The sequence below is a fragment of the Zea mays genome, chromosome 10 (genome assembly GCF_902167145.1).
Source record: "Zea mays cultivar B73 chromosome 10, Zm-B73-REFERENCE-NAM-5.0, whole genome shotgun sequence".
NCBI lineage: Eukaryota > Viridiplantae > Streptophyta > Magnoliopsida > Poales > Poaceae > Zea > Zea mays.
The window spans coordinates 136,343,973-136,366,289 of record NC_050105.1 but is presented as its reverse complement, the minus strand read 5'-3'; the positions used below and the strand labels follow the sequence as shown (position 1 = coordinate 136,366,289).

The 22,317-nt window shown below is 44.5% G+C and overlaps 1 protein-coding gene, 2 non-coding genes and 1 pseudogene across 3 annotated transcripts; 2 read left to right on the top strand and 2 right to left on the bottom strand.

Moving 5' to 3' along the window:
* Positions 1–2,630: 2,630 nt before the first annotated feature.
* TRNAE-UUC (transfer RNA glutamic acid (anticodon UUC)) lies at positions 2,631–2,705 on the top strand. Its single transcript has one exon. It is a non-coding gene; the product is annotated as a tRNA-Glu (tRNA).
* Positions 2,706–2,796: 91 nt separating this feature from the next.
* On the bottom strand, positions 2,797–16,002 carry LOC103641895 (uncharacterized; annotated as a pseudogene).
* Positions 8,152–11,013, bottom strand: LOC109943044 (uncharacterized). Its single transcript, XM_023301213.1, has one exon. The coding sequence runs from the start codon at positions 11,011–11,013 to the stop codon at positions 8,365–8,367; it is 2,649 nt and encodes an 882-aa protein (XP_023156981.1). The 3' UTR covers positions 8,152–8,364.
* Positions 16,003–18,271: 2,269 nt separating the features above from the next.
* On the top strand, positions 18,272–18,359 carry TRNAM-CAU (transfer RNA methionine (anticodon CAU)). The gene is given in 2 exon segments: positions 18,272–18,309; positions 18,324–18,359. It is a non-coding gene; the product is annotated as a tRNA-Met (tRNA).
* The last annotated feature ends 3,958 nt before the right edge of the window (positions 18,360–22,317 follow it).

Below are 22,317 nucleotides of genomic sequence, written 5' to 3'. Positions count from 1 at the left end.
GTAGGATGTAGCCATATTAGTGACTGATGCCATGACTTACTTTAACAATAGCTTGTTGAATTGACGTTGATAGATAGCTGCTGAAATACATCACTGCCTTATTTACAACAATCAGTCTTCATTCCGGTGTTATTTTTTGCTCCAAAAAAACTTGCACGTACATATTTATGCATGTCTCCACAAGAAACGGTAACAAGCTAAATTTGACAACGCTGCAGGAAACCACTGGGCATGTCATTACTCCTACTAAACGTGCAAGCTCACTGGAAGAGTTACAACAGGAGGACAACCCTATAGATGAGGTTCGACCTGTTACTACTTCACTGGTTGTCTCAAATTACTCAACGGTTGAGACACAAGTGAGTAGCACTAAAAAAGGTGAGCATCGCATATGGCTGATTCCTACTATTATTTCAGATTCATACCATTTGTCTGTGTATATCTATATGATAAAATGTTTTATCTTTAGGGCTCATGCATCATCTATCGAAAAAATTGCAAAGAAGCTCTTTGCAAATGAAAATGCAAAAAATAATGGTGAGGATGGGTTGTTGAAGCCAGACATAGTGGAATGAACTGATATTGAAATTCCTAAATTCAATGTGTCTTGCAAGCCCCAAAAGATTAGCCCAAAATTCCAGAATACCATGAGGCATTTTGATGCATCGGAAATTCGGAATTCCTATATGCACCTATAGTTTATGTCTTGATGTGATGAAACCACTGCAGATTGAACAACTCATGGACCAAGAGGTTGTTAATTTATCATGTGGAGAGCTCCAAAGAATTGTTATGTGCCTCTGCCTTGGAAAGGTAATATTGTTATTCAGTTTAATATGTTGCTTTGTCTACATGATGCATTCCTTGATTGGTATAATATAATGTTACATGAATAAGATAGATGTGTTCTAGGTGTTTCACAACTTTGCACCCAAGTATACATTTCTTGCATTTCAACTACGTTGGAAAGTGTTTCATGGAAAAGTGCACCCTGCACCTTAGCCAAAGACCTTTTCGATTCATTAGTGCTAATATAAGATGGGGAATCAACATTATATAAGATCAATTGGTAGCTGATCTTGAGATTTGCCTTTTCCTTAGGTTCACCGCGTCTGTATGAAACATTAGTTAGGAGCCTAAGGGCTGATGTTACTACATTAGTACTGCTAATGTCGCGAATGAATCGAAATCTGTAGCTAGCATGGTCACTAAAAATCTGTAGCTAGCATGGTCACTAAAAATCTGTAGCTAGCATGGTCACTAAAAATCTGTAGCTAGCATGTTACTACATTAGGAGCCTAACAGCAACATGTCAAATCTGTAGCTAGCATGGTCACTAAAAATCTTAGATTATATGGTTAGTTTTGCATTAGCAATATTAATCTTTTGGTTCCTTGATCCGTTCCTTTGTCGGTAACGTAGAGGTGCTAGTCTGGATGCTAGCTGGATTTCACCATGGTCAAGCCTTGTCATGAAATCAGATGATGATGACGCAATTGGCTTCTGTGACCTACAAGTATGAGCATGCTGATGGTACCTAGAACCTCACTACACTGGATGACAGGTGAATAAGCAGACAATAGTTGAGTGTTGTCATCAGGTTGCATCTAGAAGCCCCATGACTGAGATTGTGACCTCATGTATCTGTCGACCATTGTATTACTCACTCTTTCTCATTATAAATTGAGTACTCAGCATACTACATATATCACTTAATTTGTTGTTTCCATAATACACAATTCTATTCATTGTATACTTTGAAGTGTTCATATATATAGTTGATACAGCGCCCGATAGGGCACTATTTTTTCTAGTATTTTTTAAAGGAGCTAACTGAGTACAGTAGTTGTACCATCAATAATCATTGCCGAAGTCCAAGCTTCACTTTTGTTTCATTTGAGGAGAATACAGGTGGTGCTAAGGCCCTGTTCGAATCCCATGAGATAAACTTTAGTAGCTTTTTAGCTACTTTTAGCCATTTGTGATCTAAACATGAGAGCTAATGGTGGTGTGATAAAATTTAGCGCATATTATCTCATAAGCTGCTCAAGGGGTGCTAAAAGGAGCTAAACGTGGGGCTAGGGAACCCCATTTTCTATCCATACCCTCTAACCTCATTCTCTCTCCGCATTAGAGGCATGAGTGTCTTTTTATTCTAATATGCTAAACTTTATTATAGTAGTCCAAACACCCTAAAGAGCTAAACTTTATCCCGTGAGATTGAAACGGGCCTAAGCCATAAGGGTAAAACAACGTGATGTTATCTCGAATGTTGAATGAACTTTGATCATGTATGGTGCATGGTTTTGCACTTTTGCTTGGCTATGCTTGAATTATATTTTTTCACGTTCATACTTAAATCTATATAGAATATACAGTCAGCCAAGAGTATTGTTGAATTAGGATTGTTCTAATGTTTGGTTCGAGGTTTTGACGAAAGAGTTTCCAAGAGACATGGATATCATATATGGGTACGTAGATGGAGAAAATTTGGTGTGTTTGAATGCCCTGGGCGCATATAGTCATCTTATTATACTTTGGGTTTTGCCAGGCCTTGTATCTTGCATCCATTGATTTCTTTATATGCTCTGAGTATACATTACACTTCAGTTGGGAATTCTTTCAACTGTTCCATTGTCGTCTAGTCCGGTTAGGATATCTGGCTTTCACCCAGACGGACCCGGGTTCAAATCCCGGCAATGGAAATTTTTTTATCTTGTTTTCCTTTTTTTTGCGTTTTTTTTTCGTCACTGTCCATCTACATTTTTTTACTCTGGCACACTACCGTTTCAAATGTACAGTTACTGCAACCAGCGTTTTTTCTTGTCACTGTTCATCTACATTTTTACTCAAGCTCACCTCTTTTTTTCCCCTCCTCTGCATAGGCTGGCGCACTGGACTATTTCAATGTACAGTAACTGCAACCAGTGTAGATGAACAGAAGGTCTGGCAACTAAAAAGGAGAGCCTAGTAAAGACGAGCGAGGATTTCATCTCTGGGCGCGATGATTACATGGATATACGGCGGTAGTAAGAGTTTACAGACTTGTAGATGTTCTTCACTCTAGCAGCAGTTCTAACTCGGCAAAGCCGTCGTCATGGTCGTCCTCGTGATCCTGTACTCCCGATTCATCATTGTCGACCGCCATGAGCTGATCGCCACGGGATCCATCCTCGTGACATTGAGCTCCTGATTCATCGTTGTCGACCGCCATGAGCTGGTCGCCAGGGGATGAGGATAATCCTGTCCTCTGGTAGAACCCCTCCTTCAGTCCTTCTGGACATCCCATTCTTTGACGACTTCGTCCATCTTGTCGCCCAACAGCCTCTCACACTCTGAAGGAGGTGCTTAGCATCTTCAACTTCTACAGTTTGGCTTTCCTCTGTCCAGGTGATAGGGGCTAACAGACAGCAGTTGGATTAGGAACGGCGTTGGCGTTGTGTCCGGAGTCTTACGTAAAGGAAGTAAAATGCACATATCCAACAATGGCAATGGATAGGCACCTGCAAGGGCCAGTTCCTTTGCTTCTGCATACTCCCTTGACAATTTCTTGATGCTGTCAAGCTCGAACTCATCAGTCATCACCCTACAGGAAGATGAATAAATCAGTAACAGAAGCGTACCCTGCATGATGTTTGTAGTATACTAGAATTGAACAGCGCCCTATCGGAGGCTATAATTTTTTTGTGATACAGTTCCAGTGTCACATCAACGAAGATATTATATGTTGACAAATGCTTAAGGGCTGTGCTCAAATGGAGCCTCCCATTTTTCATACATGCCTTTCTCAAATATAGATTAACAGAAGTAGCAAATATTTGTTCAGATAATTTTGAGCAGGTAAATGAGGAAAGATAAAAATAAATTACATGTAAGATTTGATATCAGGCTAAGCTTTTCCCATGTTCAAAATAGTGTTCTAGAAGAGCATGTTGGCGGCAACTAACACACCTTGGTAAATAAATACGTAAGGTCTAGTTAGACCCAATAAGTCTTTGCTATTTCAAGCTATTTTGGAAGACTAACTTTTATCACCAAAAATCTGTCAAGAGATCTAGGGTTCTGTTGATGGAGGAAAATGTTAAGAATATACGTACGGTACTAATATTAGTATCTTTGGTTGTTTGCAGCTTTCTAAATTCGTTCATGATGATAAGTGTTTACTTTGTGTGAAGGAGAGTGGGATACTGGGTCGCCAGCTCCCAGTTTTCCAAATATGACTCGGAAGGTTTTTTTTGCTGTGAAACAGAGCCGAGTCTAAAAAAGCAAGCACATTTTTTGGGGGACACAACGTTAAAAGAAGGGGTAAGAACACTCATCCAAGGCTAATATTTACTTATATATTTTATCGCACATGATTCTTCAAACCTATTTTCCTTTGTGAGATTTAGGTAATGGACATACCGATTCTAGACCACAACTTTCCATTTTGAAACACCAAAATCCATTTTGATGAGTACCAATTTAATTAGGAATGATATGACAGTTACACCAAATATTTATTTTCTTAAGGGCATTTGTTGCTAGATTTAGCCGAAGTTTTACACTTCCATGGGAGTCCAGACATTCTAGTACTTTTTGGGTGACTGGTTATTTTTTTTTTGAACGAAAACGGCAGGAGCTCTGCCCATCATTTAAGGGGAAAGAGTTTAGAGAGTACAAACAACGGTCTGAGACCGGACAAACCACACCCGAGCACACTCAAAGGGAGGCTAAGCCCCACACCCTAAATCCTCCAGGCTAGCAGGAAGCAGCAATATGAAAATTACATGGGAAGCAAAGCCCGCCTAAATTGTGAAACATCTTCTTTAATTCTTAAGGCGACTTGGACCGGGGGAAGGGCGACACTTTCGAAAATCCTGCGATTCCTCTCCTTCCAGATGTTCCACATTGTGTAAATCACGATTCCATTGAAAGCACGTTTCTGATTTTTTGGTAGTGGGGGAGTCGCAGCTTCCCACCACTCCTGAATGTTGGTGGCGGAAGCAAGGTCAGACTGGGCAGGGAGGATTACTCCTTCCCAAGTCAGGATTTGTCTCCACACCGCACGGGCGAAAGGACAATGTAGGCACAGGTGAATACCAGTCTCAAGGGTTCCGTTGCAAAAGGCACAAGACGATTGATGAGGCCACCCACGGATGGCGAGATTGTTGGCCGTGAGTAGTTTTTCCTGCAGGAGAATCCAAGCAAAAATTTTGCATTTTGGTTCTGCGCGTGCCTTCCAGACAAGGTTAGCATTAAGGTGACTGTACGAGCCAATGAATTGTGCTCTGTAGGCCGATTTAACTGAGAAGATGCCATCAGGAGACCGATTCCAGGCAATGGTATCCGGTGAGTCAGGTTGCAGCTGGAAATCCCAGAGTCTAGTCCAAAGAGAGACAAACTCCTCAATCTGAACACTGGAAGTGATCCTACTTCTTAGTGTTTTGATCCAATGTTGTCCGCTGAGTTCGTGGGCAACCGAATTGTTCTTTCTCGGGATTAGGTCGAAGAGGTGCGGGGCTATATTCCTTGGAGCCATGCCATCGAGCCAACTATCGTGCCAGAACTTGGCCGTCTTACCATCCCCAATTGTGACAGTAGTGGAGGCGCTAAAGAGCAATCTGTCAACCCGGTTACAAGGCACATCGAAACCTTTCCAAGGGTGATCGTCTCTCGTCCATTCCTTCCAAAGCCAGCGAAGGCGAAGGGCGCGTCCGAACTTGTCAAGGTTGAGAACCCCCAAGCCGCCGAGGGCTTTGGGCTTGCAAACTAGTGGCCATGCGACGAGGCAGTGACCACCATTTGACTCGGCCTTCCCTTTCCAAAGAAAGGAGCGCCGGATCCTGTCAATGCGTTTGCGTGCCCAAGCCGCGAGGGGAAAAACCGATAAGTGGTAGGTGGGCATGGAGGACAGAACAGAAGACACGAGCGTGAGACGGCCAGCTCGGCTTAGAAGATTTCCTTTCCATCCTGCCAGACGGTTGCCAATTTTTTCAATGAGTGGTTGGATGTGGATTTTCCGAAGTGGTCGGGTATGGAGTTGGAGACCTAGGTAACGACAGGGGAAATTCCCCCGAGTCCCGTGGAAAGGCTGGAGCACATGATCAAGGTCGATGTCTTCACACCGAATCGGGTGGATGGAGCTCTTTTCAAGGCTAGTAACCAAGCCCGAGGCGCATCCAAAGGCGTGTAGGATGTCTTTGACCGCCATAATTTCATCCCTAGAGGGGTTGATGAAGATAGCAGCATCATCAGCATAAAGAGACGTCCTAAGATTGGCTATGTTCAGCGGAAGGGGGGAGAGGATTCCTTGTCGGGTTGCCAGCTCAAAGATGCGATGCACCGGGTCAATGGCGAGAATGAACAACATAGGGGAGAGGGGGTCTCCCTGCCTCACCCCTCTCCTGTGCAGAATACCTGGCCCTTGGGTGCCATTGAGCAGGGCCCTAGAAGAGGCCGTACCGAACAGGATGGAGATCCACTCACGCCAGCGTGGCCCAAATCCCATGGCCTGTAGGACTTCAAGGAGATATCCCCAGTTCACAGAGTCGAAGGCCTTCTGGATGTCGAGCTTCAGGAAGAGCGCCGACTTTTTTTGCTTATGTAGCCTCCTGACCACGTTTTGAACATACAAGAAGTTGTCTTGAATGCACCTTTTCCTAATGAATGCAGACTGGGATTTGGAGACTAAGTTGTTCAGGAAGGGGGCCAGCCGATTAGCAAGTAATTTGGAGAAGATTTTTGCTATGCTATGGATCAAGCTAATAGGGCGGTAGTCTCCCACTGACTTAGCATCTGGCTTCTTTGGAATGAGCACGATATTCGCAGAGTTCAGGTACTTGAATTCAGCTCCATCCATGGCATGGAGTTGGTGAAAGGCCTCCAACACATCCACATTGATGATGTCCCAGCACTCCTTGAAAAAAATTCCTGTAAAACCGTCTGGTCCCGGGGCCTTATCGCCTGGCATGGAGAAGATGGTTTCCTTCACCTCATCCAGTGAGAACGGCGCTTCCAAGGCCGAGAGATCGTGTCGCGGTAAGGCCAGTGCCAACCAGTTGAGGGTGAGCTCTCTGGGTGGGGTTGTCCCCAGATGTGACTTGAAATGGTCATAAATAGTTTTTTCTTTGTCATTATGGGCCACTGCCAGATTCCCAATGGTGGGCTGCAGGTATTGGATATAGTTCTTCCTCGCTCTGGAGCTAGCAGTGAGATGAAAGAATTTAGTGTTTGCATCACCTAATCGAATGCGGGTAAGTCGGGCCCGTTGGCGAATCCTCGATTTCTCAATCACCGCCAGTCCAAGGGAGCGGGCCTTGAGCACCTTCAGGAAGTTCGATTCTTCCAACGTGAGCAATCTATCTTCTTGGGCAGTTTCCAACCTGAGGATTAACTCTTTAGTAATTGCAAGTTGTAGTTTCGTGTCTCCAACCTTGGTTTTGCGCCATGCCTTGATGCCTTTTGCAGTGCGTGCTAGCTTGATATGGAGGCGTTTTAGTGGCGCACAGGAGGAGCATACAGGTTTGGACCATGCATCTTGGACGGCCACTTTAAATCCCTCCATCTTTACCCAAAAGTTTTCGAAACGGAAAGAGGGGCTACATGTTCTCGTCAGCTCTCCCTGTAGGAGAAGCGGAGTGTGGTCAGACATGAGGGACGGGAGGGAGTGCAGGTAGCAATTGGGGAAGAGCATCTCCCATTCAGAAGTGCAGAAGATTCTGTCAATCCTTGTTAGAGTTGGGCTAGCATGGCCATTGCTCCAAGTGTAACGACGGCCATTGAGGCGGATTTCTTTGAGCAACAGGTTGTCCAAAGCTGATTTGAACGCCCCCATGAGATGTCGGTTTAAGTTTGTATTGTTTTTATCTGAAGTCTGATAGATGAGGTTGAAATCCCCAAGCACAAGCCATTTCTCCCATCTCTGTGACGCTAGGTTTTTGAGCTCCTGGAGGAAATTGTGCTTCTCCGCAACAGACTGCGGGCCATAGACCCCTGTAATCCACCAAACTGAGTTATCGGCCTTCATAGTGATCGAGGCTGAGATAGTGTGAGATGTGGTGTAGACTTGTGAGAGGGAGAAAAAATCATCAGAGGCTGCTAACAGAATCCCTCCCCTGGTGTTATTCGCGGGCAGGATTGCAACATTATTGAGAAATTTTGGTCCCAAGGTGCGTAAGATGGCTGCATTATCAAGTGCAGCTAGCTTAGTCTCTTGTATGCAAATGATGGTGCTTCCGGTGTCCTGGATCAGTTCCTGAACCGAGTCACGTCTAGCCATTTCATTAAGGCCCCTCACGTTCCAACTAAGAATTTTACAATTTTGTTGAGACATTGGTAGGCAGTGACACCCTGTTGGAGGTCAAACAGATGTCGGCGGCAGGATCAAGATCCCTGCACTGTCTGCCCCTGCGGAATAATTCCACAGAGGGGTAGCAGTGCCTGAAGAGCCACGGTCGTCAGCGGACCCTTGAAGAGGTTGATGTAGTGCTCCAGTGCAGCTTCACCATTAGCAGCAGCTGTTGGCTGGCCAATGCTAGGCAAGATCCCCAGCCGCTTCATGAGGACTTGGCGAGCGCGCTCTTGTATGTTGCCGCGTGGCCAAACAACCGCCGCGAGCCGCTTGCTCCTGCGGACCGGCCTGACCCCATGCCTTCCCCTCTTCTTCGGGTTTGACGGGGCTTGCTGGTGTTGGTGGAGCAGGGGTTGGGCTGCTGGGCGGGTGAAGTTGTTGATGAAGGACGCCGAAAGAGAAGGGGGTATCCCTTCCGGCTCAAGCCCAGCAGCAGCGTCCACAAGGCCTGGCGCCTCTTCCAGCCCCGACCCATTAGGCGCGTCGTCCATAGAGTCAGCTTCAGTGCTGGGGGCAGTCTGAATTGTCTCCGGCGTCGAGGCCTCTGTAGGTGTCTCGTTTAGTGTGGCCGGCGATGGCGGGCACTGTTCCGGTACTGGCATGGTAGGATAAGCGCGTCTGCGGTAGACACGACCAGGCAAGTAGCGACGTGCACCATGCGAAGACAGCAGCCCTAGGCTCTTGCACAGGTGCGGCGGTGAAGAACGGTTCTGTCCAGCCAGCGGAGATCCCTCAGCACCCCCTTCTCCCGTGGTCCGAAGCAGAGGCGACTGAGGGGAAGGTTTGCGGTCCTTCTCGAAGCAGGGAGCAGAGGCCTGATTGCAGCGTCTGCGGATCCCCGTGGGGATCACTGGGAGCTGGCGAAGCGAGCGGGGGGAGGAGCGATGGCGGTGCTCTTGGTGGCGATGTGTATGTCGTTCTCGGCTATGGCCCCGCACGTGCCTCTTCTCCAAAGGCTGGGGCGCAGAACCGAGTCCAAGGTGGTGGTGTCGTCCTCCATTCCTGGATCCTATGTCGCGGTGTTGCTCGCGCCGCGAAACAGAACGGTCCGGGCCTCGCGACGCACGGGAGAGGCTGCGAAAGAGACGAGAGCTCCAGCTCTCCCCATTATGCTGTCGACGCCCACGCCGTTCATCTCCTTCGTCTTCATCATCTCTGTCCCGATTTCGACGGTCGTTGCGGAGGTCTGCCGGGGGCGGATCATGTCGGTCACGTCGCACGCGCTCCCCGTCGACGACACCATGGCGCCAGGTGAGGGAGCGAGTGGTAGGAAGCGCATCGCGGCCCGGCGGCCCCTCCACCAAGTCGAGGTGGACAAGCACCCGGAAAGTGAGGCCACATTGGCCCACTGGAGGGGGCACACCTTCATGGATCACCATCACAGAGCCAGTAATTGTAAGCCAGATGACCTTCGGGATGTCAGACGGATTTTCTGTCCACGCCCAAAGGTTGAGGCAGCGGGCGTCCTTCATGGTGGAGGAGAGGCAGTCGTCTTCGACGTAGTCCAAGACGCAGGCACGGGCCACGACACGCTTGGCGATGCTTTCATTCCACGCATGAGGAGGGATGCCCTCGAGGCACAGCCTCACGTGGAAGCTGAGGTCGTGACGTTCTCCAAGGGTGATCAGCTGCCACGGCCTGATGCGGAAGTCAAGGTTGCCAAGCGGGAAGTCCCTAGCAGCGACGGCCGCATCCCGGTGGTGCCGGTGCGCGAAGATCACGAGGAAGTCCGCAGGTGGGCTTCTGGATACCGTGATGTCCACCGGCCGCACCCCAAAGCGGGAGCAGAAGGCCCGCTCCACCCTGTCGAGGCTGATGTCGGGGCGGTCGCAGCTGAGCCAAACCACCACTGCATGGGAGCTCAGCCGTTCGAGCTCACTCTCCATGACGCGGGTGGCAGAAGTGGTGGTCCAGGAATGATCCGGGCGCAATGCTGGGTCACCTGGAAGGGCCATGGACGGAGCGGCTAGCGGCGGGAAGTTGTGGAAGTCGAGGCAGGGAGGTTGACGTTGGGGGATAGTAGTCGGCCTGCTAACAATCCACGAGCACTGCCAAGACCTGTGCCCGGAGCGCTTGCATTTGATGCACTTGACCGGATCCCTGCAATTAATGGCCAAGTGATCCCTACTCAAGCAGCGAGCGCATTTACCTCGTAGGCTTACCATCAGACGGCTAGGGGCATGGGCTGAGAGAAGGCGAGGCGCCGCTGGGGCGCAGCCTAGGCCTGCGCGGGCGGCGCGTCCACGCCTGCGCCGAATCGTCGTCCATCCTTCAAGATCCTCATCTTCAATGCGGTCGCAGCTTCCAGACGGGGGCTTCGAACCAGCTGTCGGGGCGGGGGTGGCACTGTGGCTGCGGGATACGGCGGAGGGGTAGTGAATGCGGGGCGGCGTGGTGCTTGCAGTGAATGCAAACCTCACCCGCTTGGTTTGGTAGGGGGCCGCCGGCGCACGGCATGCAGTTGGATCAGAAGGGCGGGCCGGCGGTAGATGTGAGGGCGGTGGCGGTGGGAGCTGGGACACAGGAGGGCGAGCTGGTGGTGCTGGAGGGGGGGGCGGGGTTGGATCTGACTTGGTGCAGCCGGCAGGAGCCGGGGACGGCCGGAGGCGGGCGGATCTGGCGGTGGCGCTGCTTTGGAGCTCGGTCGCCGCAGGGGCGAGCGCGGGGGAGGAAGGGCCCATCCTCACTCCGTCTCATAAACCGGTGACTGGTTATTGGAACCATCTTGCTGGCAATTAACCTGTATCCCCAGAATTGATTTCTAAGGGTTTGTTGACATAGTATATAAGGTCTTATAACTTCAGTATAAATAACACATGACGCCTTTGAAGTGATATTAACTGTACCATGGAATAGATCGCATACACTGTCAGCCAAAAAAGGATTGAATCTGGTTTTTTTGTTTTTCTGTTGTTACTTCACCTTGCTGTCTGGCTACTCCTTTTTTACATATCCTTAAACATTATGTTGTCTATCGTAGACACTACATTTTAGGCTGCAAGACCCAGTCATTTGTCGCGTGTGCATTCTTAGGCAAGTGTGCGCCAGGGTTGTGCGTTGATTTCCGCAATAGTGTGATGAAAATGATCAAGTGTTGATTTGTATACCGAAGTGATCTAGTGAGTTATTCTAGAAGTGCAAATTGTTTTGATCCTGAAGACCATTTTAGTATTACACTGGTTCCATTTGTTTGCGTTTTGAAGGCAATCGATTCTGGTACTATTTTTTTTGGATAAAATACAGTCAGATTAGGTGGTAAGATGGAAGGCGTGAAGGAAACAACTCTCACAGCTAGATAGGATATGTGGTCATAGTTTGTTTGCAACCAGATGCAGATGCAGCCTGTGGTGTGGGATATAAGTAGGGATGAAAGTGGTAATCTGAACTGTTAGAACAAATTTAATATTTTAAAATAGATATGTATAAAATTTGATGGTGATCTTGTGTTATGTTCTCAAGCACATTATTACAAATAAGAATAAAATATTACATAAATTGTTTTATATATTATTTGCTCCCTAAAACAAAAAAGTTGAAAAATTTACCGAATTTGTTTTCGAACCCATACCGAATTTTATATCTATCATTTGAGAAAATATATGATGAATTTAAGAATTAACTTTTATGAATCTTTACAAGCTCAATGTTATAAACAAGAATACAAATTTATATAGTGCATTATATATCCTATTTATTCGCAATCAAAGAAAAATGACAAAAAACTGATTACCGAATAAATACTGTTTCCGACCGTTTTCATCCCTAGATATAAGAATATGTGTGGTGCCGCTCGCCAAAAGTCAGAACATGTGCGGTGAACAGGTGTGACGTTGCTACATCAGGCAGCGCCCCTTCGGACGCCCTATCCAGCACCTCTAGACAGCAAAAGGCAAAAATAGTAGCGTAAATGATTTGGAAAATTACAGTTTATATTAGTCTAAAAGAATGCCTCAATGTTGCTACATGGTGGAAGTCAGAACACAAGCAATCTCGTAGCATGCATAACATGCAACAAATAATCAATTCAACAGTCATCAATCATCAGTCATTCATATCCCACTGCCCAACTATAGGCAAGCAGCCGTTGTCTCTACCAGTTCCATTATACTTGAGATGCATCATAAGTAAAATATAAGAGGCTGAATATGTTGCAAAAAAATATGACCGGGGTTAGTTATCAAACCCACAAAGAGTTGCCTCAATTTATAAAACAGGAATTTGTCCTAAAACAAGAGTATATTAACTAAAATACTCCAAAAGCCACAGTTGCAGTAAAACGAAGCGACATTGGACCTCTTGCTCTTTATGTCGTTCTTTTTTCTCTATAGTTTATCTACATACTAGGCAAGGTTTCTCCCCCAATGTTTTTGCTAAAAACGCATGAGTGGGTTTCAGCCTACCCAAGGAGCAGGTAAAATACATGCCTAAATTGAAGCCAAACGCTCACTGATCTTAATGCCAAACTCATTAGCATATGGATCCTCATGGTAAGAGTTATGATTCACCATTTGTGGCAGTGGAGGATTTGGGGGGGGGGGGGGGGGGGCTTGAATATAGAGGTAAAGTATAGAGAAAAAGGAGAAGAGGAGAGAAAAATGAGCCCCACTTTATTAGAGAAAGAAGTGGAGGGTAAAGAAGGGAAGAGGAGTAAGAAGGGTAGAGTAAGAAGGGAACAGGAGAAAATGAGGGACAACAGGTTCGAAGTGTTTGGGCTAATGCCATTAAACTCAATTATTATGGTTAGTCATAACCTACAAAATAAATGCATCATTACAATATGCTAAAAATCAAACGAGCCAACAAATAATTGCAGGTTGACAAATAGCTTGTAATTGTAAGTTGATGCAGAAATGAGCTCATTTACAAATACCAAACTGCACAAAGAATGTTACAATAATGGTTGTACCAACAAGCAGCTAACCAAACATTACCTCAACATTTTTGTCCGTCTCCTCAACAATTGTGGTCCAGACATCGAAATCTAAGCAATTCACAGTATCAACACTCCATAATCTAGCCTCTTCTACTGAAAGAACAGCTACATAACGAAAGCAACATGTTAAGAGCAAACAGAAGGTAGTATACCAATTAGGCAAGTTTGAAGCCCAAATTTACCTTCCTCGTAGGATGGCTCAGGAACCGGGTTGCCCATCTCGGTGATGGTTGCGCCATTCCCTGCATCTCCTGTAGATTGAAAATCAACCATATCGCCAGTTGTCCCATTCAAGTCCACACTAAAATTCAGAAACAACATCGTGGTGAGGCTCAGGAAATCAGAAATGACCCCATCTTTAGCATCAGAATCAAGACGAGAACGGGCTCAGTCGTTGAGCAAAACAAATCACGTACCAAACAAAGAGGAGGTGCATCACTGGTATTGTGACCATAGGTATCTAAAGGGCGAGACCCTCACCTGGGATTGTGAAAGGGGCCATTGTTGCCGTTCAGCGGGATGAGCTTGTCTGCTTGTACATCTTGTACCGGTGGTCCAAGCCGTCGGCCGCCAGTCCACTGGCCACCGCAAGGGCGAGGAGGGCGAGGAGTGTTGTCGAGGTATTGACGAGAGAAGCGGCCTGAGGGTCTATGGTGTGAGAAGGGACCTGATCGGAGAGATCCGAGCGATGCATGAGGGTGGCATCGTCGGAGTAGACGTCGTCGAGGAAGGGTCGCTCACAGCGGCTCCCGAGGGAGAGGGGGAGAAGGCGAGGCGGTGGAGCACGCGGAGCGGGGCGAGCCAACGAGAGAGACGGCGTGCAGGATGCCAGGACCGCTCAGAGCCAAAATGAAACGAGTTTTGGGGTCCAATCGATCAGGCGTGGGAAGGGCGGATGGCATGGGACCGTTTAGAGGCGAAATGGAGTAAGTTTTTGGGTCCGAATCAATGCACACGCGTCGTGCCGCGAGAGCGTGCGGCCACGCGCCGGCACGCATGCGGCCGAGTGCCCGCCAAGTGCGGAGAGTCTCTCAAACCGGGTTAAGTTTTAAGACTTTAGATATAAAAAAGAAAGGATCGACAGGCTGCCTTTTTATGATATATTTCCAACCGAAGAAAGCATAATAATTCTTTAATTAGATCTTGTGAAAAATAAGCGCAAGCATAGGTCCACTTTACACAGCTTATACTAAAACATAAACTATAAGGATCACGTTATCTCGGATGTGTGCCAACCACGACACCGTGTCCCCGCCATGCCAGCATGATAGTAGTAGAACACTAGAACTATAATAAAAGTATTGAACTTACCAAGTTCATGTGCATATATCTTTCTGCTTGATATTTGCAAATAACCTGCAAACATAGAGGTTACATGGAAAATGTCAGCAAGCAACAAATTTAACCTTGTTGTTTTTGTTGACCAAAATATAGTCTTGTTTTCAAAGCAAAAAACATGAGTAATAAACTGCACTTTGGAACAACATGCAAGGCGAAGGAACTTAGAGTGAATATTAAAGAAAACACTCACATGAACATCATGTTAAAGTAAACAGTAATGCTATGTCTTATTTAGACATCTAGTTGTGCAATTTGCTTAAAACAAAAATACTAACGCTAAAGATCCCAGTAGCAAAAGTCACACATACTTGTCACATGCAAATTTTACTCGTTTGTTCTGCAATGCGATCAATTCCTCGACCTACTTGTCCCCGTTGTCGTCGATCAAATTCATATAGCCAAACAAAAACATGCCTTTATCCAGCATCCTTTTGACAAGTGCAGGCACGAGCTGCAGTCCATTTTGCTTCGCCATAACAACGAAATCTTTCAGTTGCCTGCACTCCTATGTTTCCAAAAGGATAAAATATTTAATGTGTTAAAGAATAGTTCCAGCGTGCAACAGATATTGGCTCAAATATGCGCCTTACCAAGAGACAAGTAAGGCCCTGTTCCAATCTCGCGAGATAAACTTTAGCAGCTTTTTTTTAGCTACTTTTAGTCATTTGTAATCTAAACAGGAGAGCTAATGGTGGAAATTGAAACTAAACTTTAGCACCTCAATTCATATAGCTAAAGTTTAGCAGGAAGCTAAAGTTTATCCCGTGAGATTGAAACGGGGCCTAAATATTGAACTGCGGCTTGTATGGTTGGCACTCATACAGATAGTAAATGTAGTATAGCGCAAAATTAAGTGGAAAATAGTTCAGCTGTGACCACAAAAAGGATTATCGGTAAGTGTGCAGTGGGTTCAGTTCAGAAATATGCTCTTCCAGGAAGCCAGCATCTACCGATACAATGCAGAAAGAGGGATTGCATGAATAAACCCGAATTTGTCTTAGGTCTGCCTTCACAGATATAAGAAAATTTCTTGCCCATCCACACTCGTTTGAATTCAAAGAGTGACATACAGTTCTCCTATCAATCAGGAACACGGAGATGTTATCATTCATCTGAAGTTAATATGTGCACGCATGGAGACAATTTGAAATATTACCTTGGAATAATCAACTATCAGCTCATCAATGTCCAGCTTGAACAGATAAAAGGAAGAAATATTACCTTGGAATAATCAGCTATCAGCTATTTAAAGGCATGACAAAGCCTCAAACTGTATAAGAAAACTAAAGTTCAGTCGGTTGGAGATAAAAGGAAGAAATCGCCAACAACCAGCGGCGTGCAATGGAGATGTAAATAAATAAAGCAATTTTAACAACCACCAACCTAAGAGCACCATGCATGGTGACAACACTACGCAAAATTCTTGTGTTGACTAACTTAACATGGCAACATATGTTCAGTATCTTAACAAAGGTTGGACAGGGACCAAATGCTAGAGAACCACAAGGGAAGGACAGGAGGGGGCGCTGAACGCTGACAGAACTTATGCTATGAGCCTATGGTGGCTTCCTGATGGATACCAAGGGATTAGCAGCACGCTACAGTAGAACACCCGACACACAAGTTGTGTATCTAGGTGATGAACAGATACTCCCTAAGTGATGGACCCAGAAACGAGGCAAGGCTGCAAGGGGGGCTGATAATTGAAGGCTAGAAATTTTACTGGTGATACACTATAACCTATAATAGATATAACAAACAACACTAACAGCGATATCAATTCAAAATGCTTAAATAATATGTAGAACATTGTGGATAGGAAAATAACAAGAACATTTTATGACTAAAAGATCAAATATTCACATGTCTTCATAATTTCACATAAGTTTGGTGACCATATATAATTCTACATTATTTTTAAAAAATATAGTTCCACACAAAAGTGGTTGCCAGATAAGCTTATTAAGTGATGATGTACCAGGTGAAACGCAAGCAGGTTTGTGACGAAGGGAGAAAATAGCTAGGAATGCAGACATAGTTCTGTACTAGTGCCTAACGCGCGCCTTGCGCGCTAGTTTGTACGATTCTACCAAAAATCTGTGTATAAAAGGAGAGATATTATATATAAGGCTATTGGAACTATAATGTTGATGGTTCTTTTTTCTATAGAAACAAACAGAGATACAATGATATATAAAACAAGCATGTTAGAAAGTAACCACATAATCCCAACATGCTTGTTTTTTTTTGCTTGCCCTCAATTCCTTCCTATGATATGGCTAATAAAATGAAATCGTCGATTCAGGTGTCTTCGCAACCTTTGGCGTTCAGATTAAAAGAATATCATGGTCAACCGGTACAAAAGTTTGCACAAATACTGAATATATGTTGAAGAAATGGTCGTACATATGGCTTAATATGACATTTCTTTTTAAAAGATTTGCTAAGTTAGCATTTTTTTAACTGCAACCGATTGAAAGCTAATGTTTACCCTTACCTCTCTGCCACATTAACATGTTATTGATCTACTGTTCATCCTGATTAGTCTGAAAAAAGAAAACCCTGCTCGAAGACAGGTACGTGTTACAATCTTACTTCTAGATTTATATTTTTTATATAGTAGTTTTTTTTAAATTTACAACCATTTCATTCCTTTGTATTTATATGGTACGTATTTGACCAACCTTTTATGTGTTTCATTTATAGTAGTTAATTAACATCTGTTACGTTCCCTTCTCCACTAAGGAAAATACAAATTCAATCAGCTCTTTTCTCTTGACATATAAATATTTCTATTACATTAACTAGATCATTGGGCACGCTTTGCGCGCCCTACAGTTGCAACCGTTTGCACATCGAAAATTAATTTTTTTTTGTTTCAGCTATGAAAGAATAACAACCTGCTAAAAATAATTGTTTACAATTTACAAGAATCATGTTTCTACATTACATATACAACGAAAGCCAGAAGTAACAAGCACAATGCTTTTTGGCAATTTCTAATGTACATGAGTTCCAGCTTAAAAACGGTCCATTTAAGTAAACTGCAGTTTTAAACGAATAGTGTACTGGCGTTGGAGCCCAGAATACGGAAAAATAGGCAATGATCATTGTTTAATCTGATACTAAGATGTTAAAAAAGGACATGTATGGGCATCAGACGCAACAACCGAGGTGAGAGAGAACCGAGCGAGGGATGTGAGTGGGGTGGGTGGACCAAGGGTTTGGTCGTATGGGCTGTAAAGTACATGTTGTAGTCAGTTTTAGCTCCTCCTTGGAAGCTCAAGAGCTACAACATTTTAGTCACTTTAGTCAACTAGTGTCTTTTGTTAAAATATATACAATGAATAATTAAATAGAAGTACTATTATTACAACAAGTAACTATAAAAAATAGCATATAGAGATATACATACTATGGTATCATATTTTTTTAGCTAATAAGTTCATGAATCACATAACAATATCATCAAATGCTAAGAACTTTTATTTTTTTGGTTATTCAGTCTATTCAGATTTTAAAGGATATGAACTTAACCCAAACTTGAAAATCCGAATAGACCAACAATATGGTCTATTCAGGTTTGGTTTTACAAAACTTTTTTGTACGCATAATGTCTCCTATTGTTTAGTTATATATTCTAAACTAGAACATACTAACACATTGGGGTGGTGGCGCAGTTGGCTAGCGCGTAGGTCTCATAGCTAAACGTGAGTGATCCTGAGGTCGAGAGTTCGAGCCTCTCTCACCCCACATATTATTTTTGTCCTTCAGCTGAGGCATTTTTTTTTTGCCGTCGGAGTATGTTCAACAAAGGGATACTTGCTCGATTTTCCGAATCATATGCTACCATGCGTGAAGCCTCCAGAGTTTGATTAATCTCACTAGCTCGTTGGCAACATCGTTCGATATATGATAATTACTAGTAGCTTGATGCGTCCTCGGGAGTATAATATTTCCTATATATTAAAGCAGCTCCAAAACGGCATCAATAAAGACTTCCAGATGCTTCGTCCTCCTCCCAAAATTCTTCTCCTCGCGGTCTCCCTCGCCGCCACACCTGCATCCGCTCTCTCCGCGCTCGCACACGCCGCCTACTCTCCTTCCTCGTCGCCCCTTCACCGCGGTGGGTACCGCCGTCCCACGCCTCCCTCGTCTGCAAGCGCTGGCGCCTTCTCTCCAACCCCGTCTTCGTCTGTCGCTTCTATGTTCCACCACAGGGCGCCTCCCCTACTCAGTTTCTTTGCCGACCACAGCGCCGACGCTCCCCCCGGTCGTCGTCGCGCTGCGGCTGGGCCCACATGCTGTTTCATGGTGACCTGCGTGCCGCCGGTGAGCCGCATCCGCCTCCTCCCCCACCCAACTCCCTCCCCCTCGAAAACCCCATCTCCTCAAACACCTATTACGTCGCCGAAAACCCCATCTCCTCAAACACCTATTCCCGTCGAGCTGCTCGCCATGAGGAGCCCTATCCCCTTCCTCGATGTCCGTGCAGGTCGAGCTGCACGTCGTCGGGAGCCCAATCCACTCAAGCGTCTCTTCCCGATGAGCTGCACGCCGCCAGGATCCCCATCTCCATCCCCATCCTTCTTGCGTTCACAACGCTATTGGACTCTTCCAAGTTCCATCCTAATGAGCGGCGGTACGACGCCCTCCTACACAAGCAACACATCGTAGACGGCGGCCGACCTCGCGACCTGACACACGGCCGTGGCGGTTGACTCCCAAACCGCGAGCGCCGACGCCAACATCGCCGAGACGCTAGCCTGGCCGAGCGTCGCCAATACACTTCACTCCTCCCTGCACAGCGCGTCCACAACCTGGCTCCTGGCCTTGGCGTGCCCGATCTGCAACCTCGCGAATAGCTCCTTGATGTTGGGGGTTTGCAGCAGAGGCGAGCTGACAGCGTGCTACAGAACGCCGGTCTTGACGAGCAGCGCACAGTTCCGAAGGCTGAGGTCGATCCTCCTAGAGAGCACGTGGTTGCCCCCTCCTTCCTTACCCCCGCACCTCTCAAATGACACTATGCTTATATTTGATCTATAGTTTAGGAACAAAACTATTTTGGTTGAACAAGGTAACTGCTTGATCCATGAGCTTCTTGAGAGTAATTTCTAAAGGGATGCTCCTCAACTGTGCTTTCTTTGTTACAGATTGACTACAACACAATTTGGGTAGAAGGTGTTTGATTTGTCTATTAGGCTAGGGCAAAGCAAATGCAGGCGTTCTTGAGGCAACCACTTGAACTCTAACAACCTTTTGGATAAAAACATAATCGGAATGCAGAGACTGTTTTCAGTTTGTTTGTTAATACCAAGAAATTTCTGTTTGTTTTCTTTAACTAGCTTTGAGACAAGTAAAAACAGTTTCTAGTAAATTCAGACAGCCGAAGCTAAGGAGGTTTCTCTGGCCATAAATCTCACATTCTTATTGGTTACTGTACCAGCTACCTTTCACGGAATTGGTCAGTTTGCATGGCGATCAAATATTTGTCTGCTATTCAAATCCAAAGAAAAAACTGTCAAAGTCATTGCGATCCAATCACATTAGTACATAAATAACAATAACAAAATACCTACTTAAAACAAGTTTATGTAAATTGATGTGTGTGCAATTTTAATATTACCTGTTTTCCATTTCAAATTCTAATATTACTTGTTTTCCATTTCGAATATTAGTTTGTGTGAAGCTATCAAATATTAGTAATGACGATCATTTTTTTGCCAAGTCTAAAATTACATATTTTTTTCATTTGAATATGTGTGCATCTGCAGGTGGACCGTGTGCATCAGTTGGTTACCCTCATAACTTCAGTTTTTGATAAAGTGCTGCACTGCCTTGGTTATCCTCCATCCAGCTAGGGTGCTTATTGGTTGGTGATGGACGCACCTGGCCTATAAGATCTTGCTGGTTCCAGGAATAAGACATGTCTCATCTTCATGCTTAGCTGTCGCAAGTTCATTTGTACGCTCCCTTACCATAAAAAAATATTTTAGAAATCCATTACATTGTAATGTAGATTCTATGATTAAAACAACACTATATGTCTGCTCTGATTATTTTGATAGGACTTTGTGTTTAGAGTTTTGCAGAATGGTCTTGCTACCGATGTGGAGTCACATAATCAGATTAAGGAGAGGAAGAACAGGGCTAATAAGATCTGTGGTGTGAACAAGGTATGCACAGTTCCACTCATTAAAACACAATCAAATTAAGGAGAGGAAGAACAGAGCTAATAAGATCTATGGTGTGAACAAGGTATGCACATTTCCACTCATTAGACTTTGTTGGAATAAAAGCTGTTACTATTTCTTGCATGCACATGTCTTCACGATGCACATTTTTTCAGATTCCTCATGCTATTATATTATATTTGTAGAGTGAACTACCTGTTACTGCAAGCAATTATATATTCAGATATTTCTATCTCTTCTACGTGTGTGTATATACATGTCTAAATCAACAATCTTCTATATCTGTGTAAACATATCAGACAACTGGCTCGAATTGCAACAAGGTGAATCGTGCAGTCTGCAAGTTCTATTCGAAAGAGGTATGTTCTATCCAACAAACACCATGTCCAAAAACCACATATGATGTTGTGTATCCACTTGCGAAACCAAAGAAAGAGGTCCCATGGTTTATCAGTCCATTGACATTTTCATTTTCAATTCAAATGCTTCTCCTATGATCGTTTGTTATGATGTTCAACTAGGTGCTAAATACACCGATTCATATAAATACAATGATTCATATAAATACAATGATTCGTATGGTGGTGCATACAAAGAGTTTGTTTTACAAATTATTTGACTTACTGGATGATAATACATGCATGCTATGATTTTTATTTTATGTTTTTTATCTATAGATTACAAGGTGGAGACTGGAGAGCAAGAATAATAACTCTTTTGAATCATGTAAATGTTACCGTAATCTAATATTTATGCTCTTTTCCCCTCATGCTTATGGACAATAATTCACACATTTTAATTTATTCTGTTTTACCTACTTTTTGTAGAGCTTGCCAGATTGTTTAGTTCCCTTTAGGGGTACCCATACGCGCACACTTGTGCGTGCCAATTGTGCCTTACTCAATGGAGAACAGTGGTGCAGATGCAATGCACAACAAAGTTATTGTTTTTTGTGTATGTTTTCTAAAAAAAAATTTGTGAACATCATATCTACATACTTCCTAAGAACGTGTTCCAATAACAATTATGAACATCATTTCATAGCTTTTTACTATTTTTCTTTTCCCCGCACATACATTACTGAAGAACTCCGTATTGAAACTACTTGAACTGCATACTAAAATTATTTACCTGTAGTTTTCTTTCGACTAGGTTGTGGATACCACACCTGGAAGAGTTGGTGGCAGATTCTTCATCAAGTATGGAATACCTGCGATGCTGAGCTGAGTGCTTGGTGGCAACAGGTGCATACCAAAACTATTAATTATTGTCATGTGTTCCTGTTTGAAGCACATATGCAATAGTAACAGGTTTCCATTAGTTTAAATGTTCCATGCAAAGAAGTAAAAACCACCCAAACTTTCTTGCCATTATCACATCACTCATCATGCACATGAAACTTTTCGTTCTTTACAGCTCAAAGGCAGAAGGAAGACTTTTAAGCTGCCCACTTTCTGACAAGGTATGTTGTCATAGTAATTGTGAAATGGATTTGACACCAGTATTTGATATTTGCT

Bases quoted from the DNA above. Each gene is read 5' to 3' on its own strand.
- LOC109943044 (XM_023301213.1), bottom strand. From the start codon at position 11,013: ATGGGCCCTTCCTCCCCCGCGCTCGCCCCTGCGGCGACCGAGCTCCAA.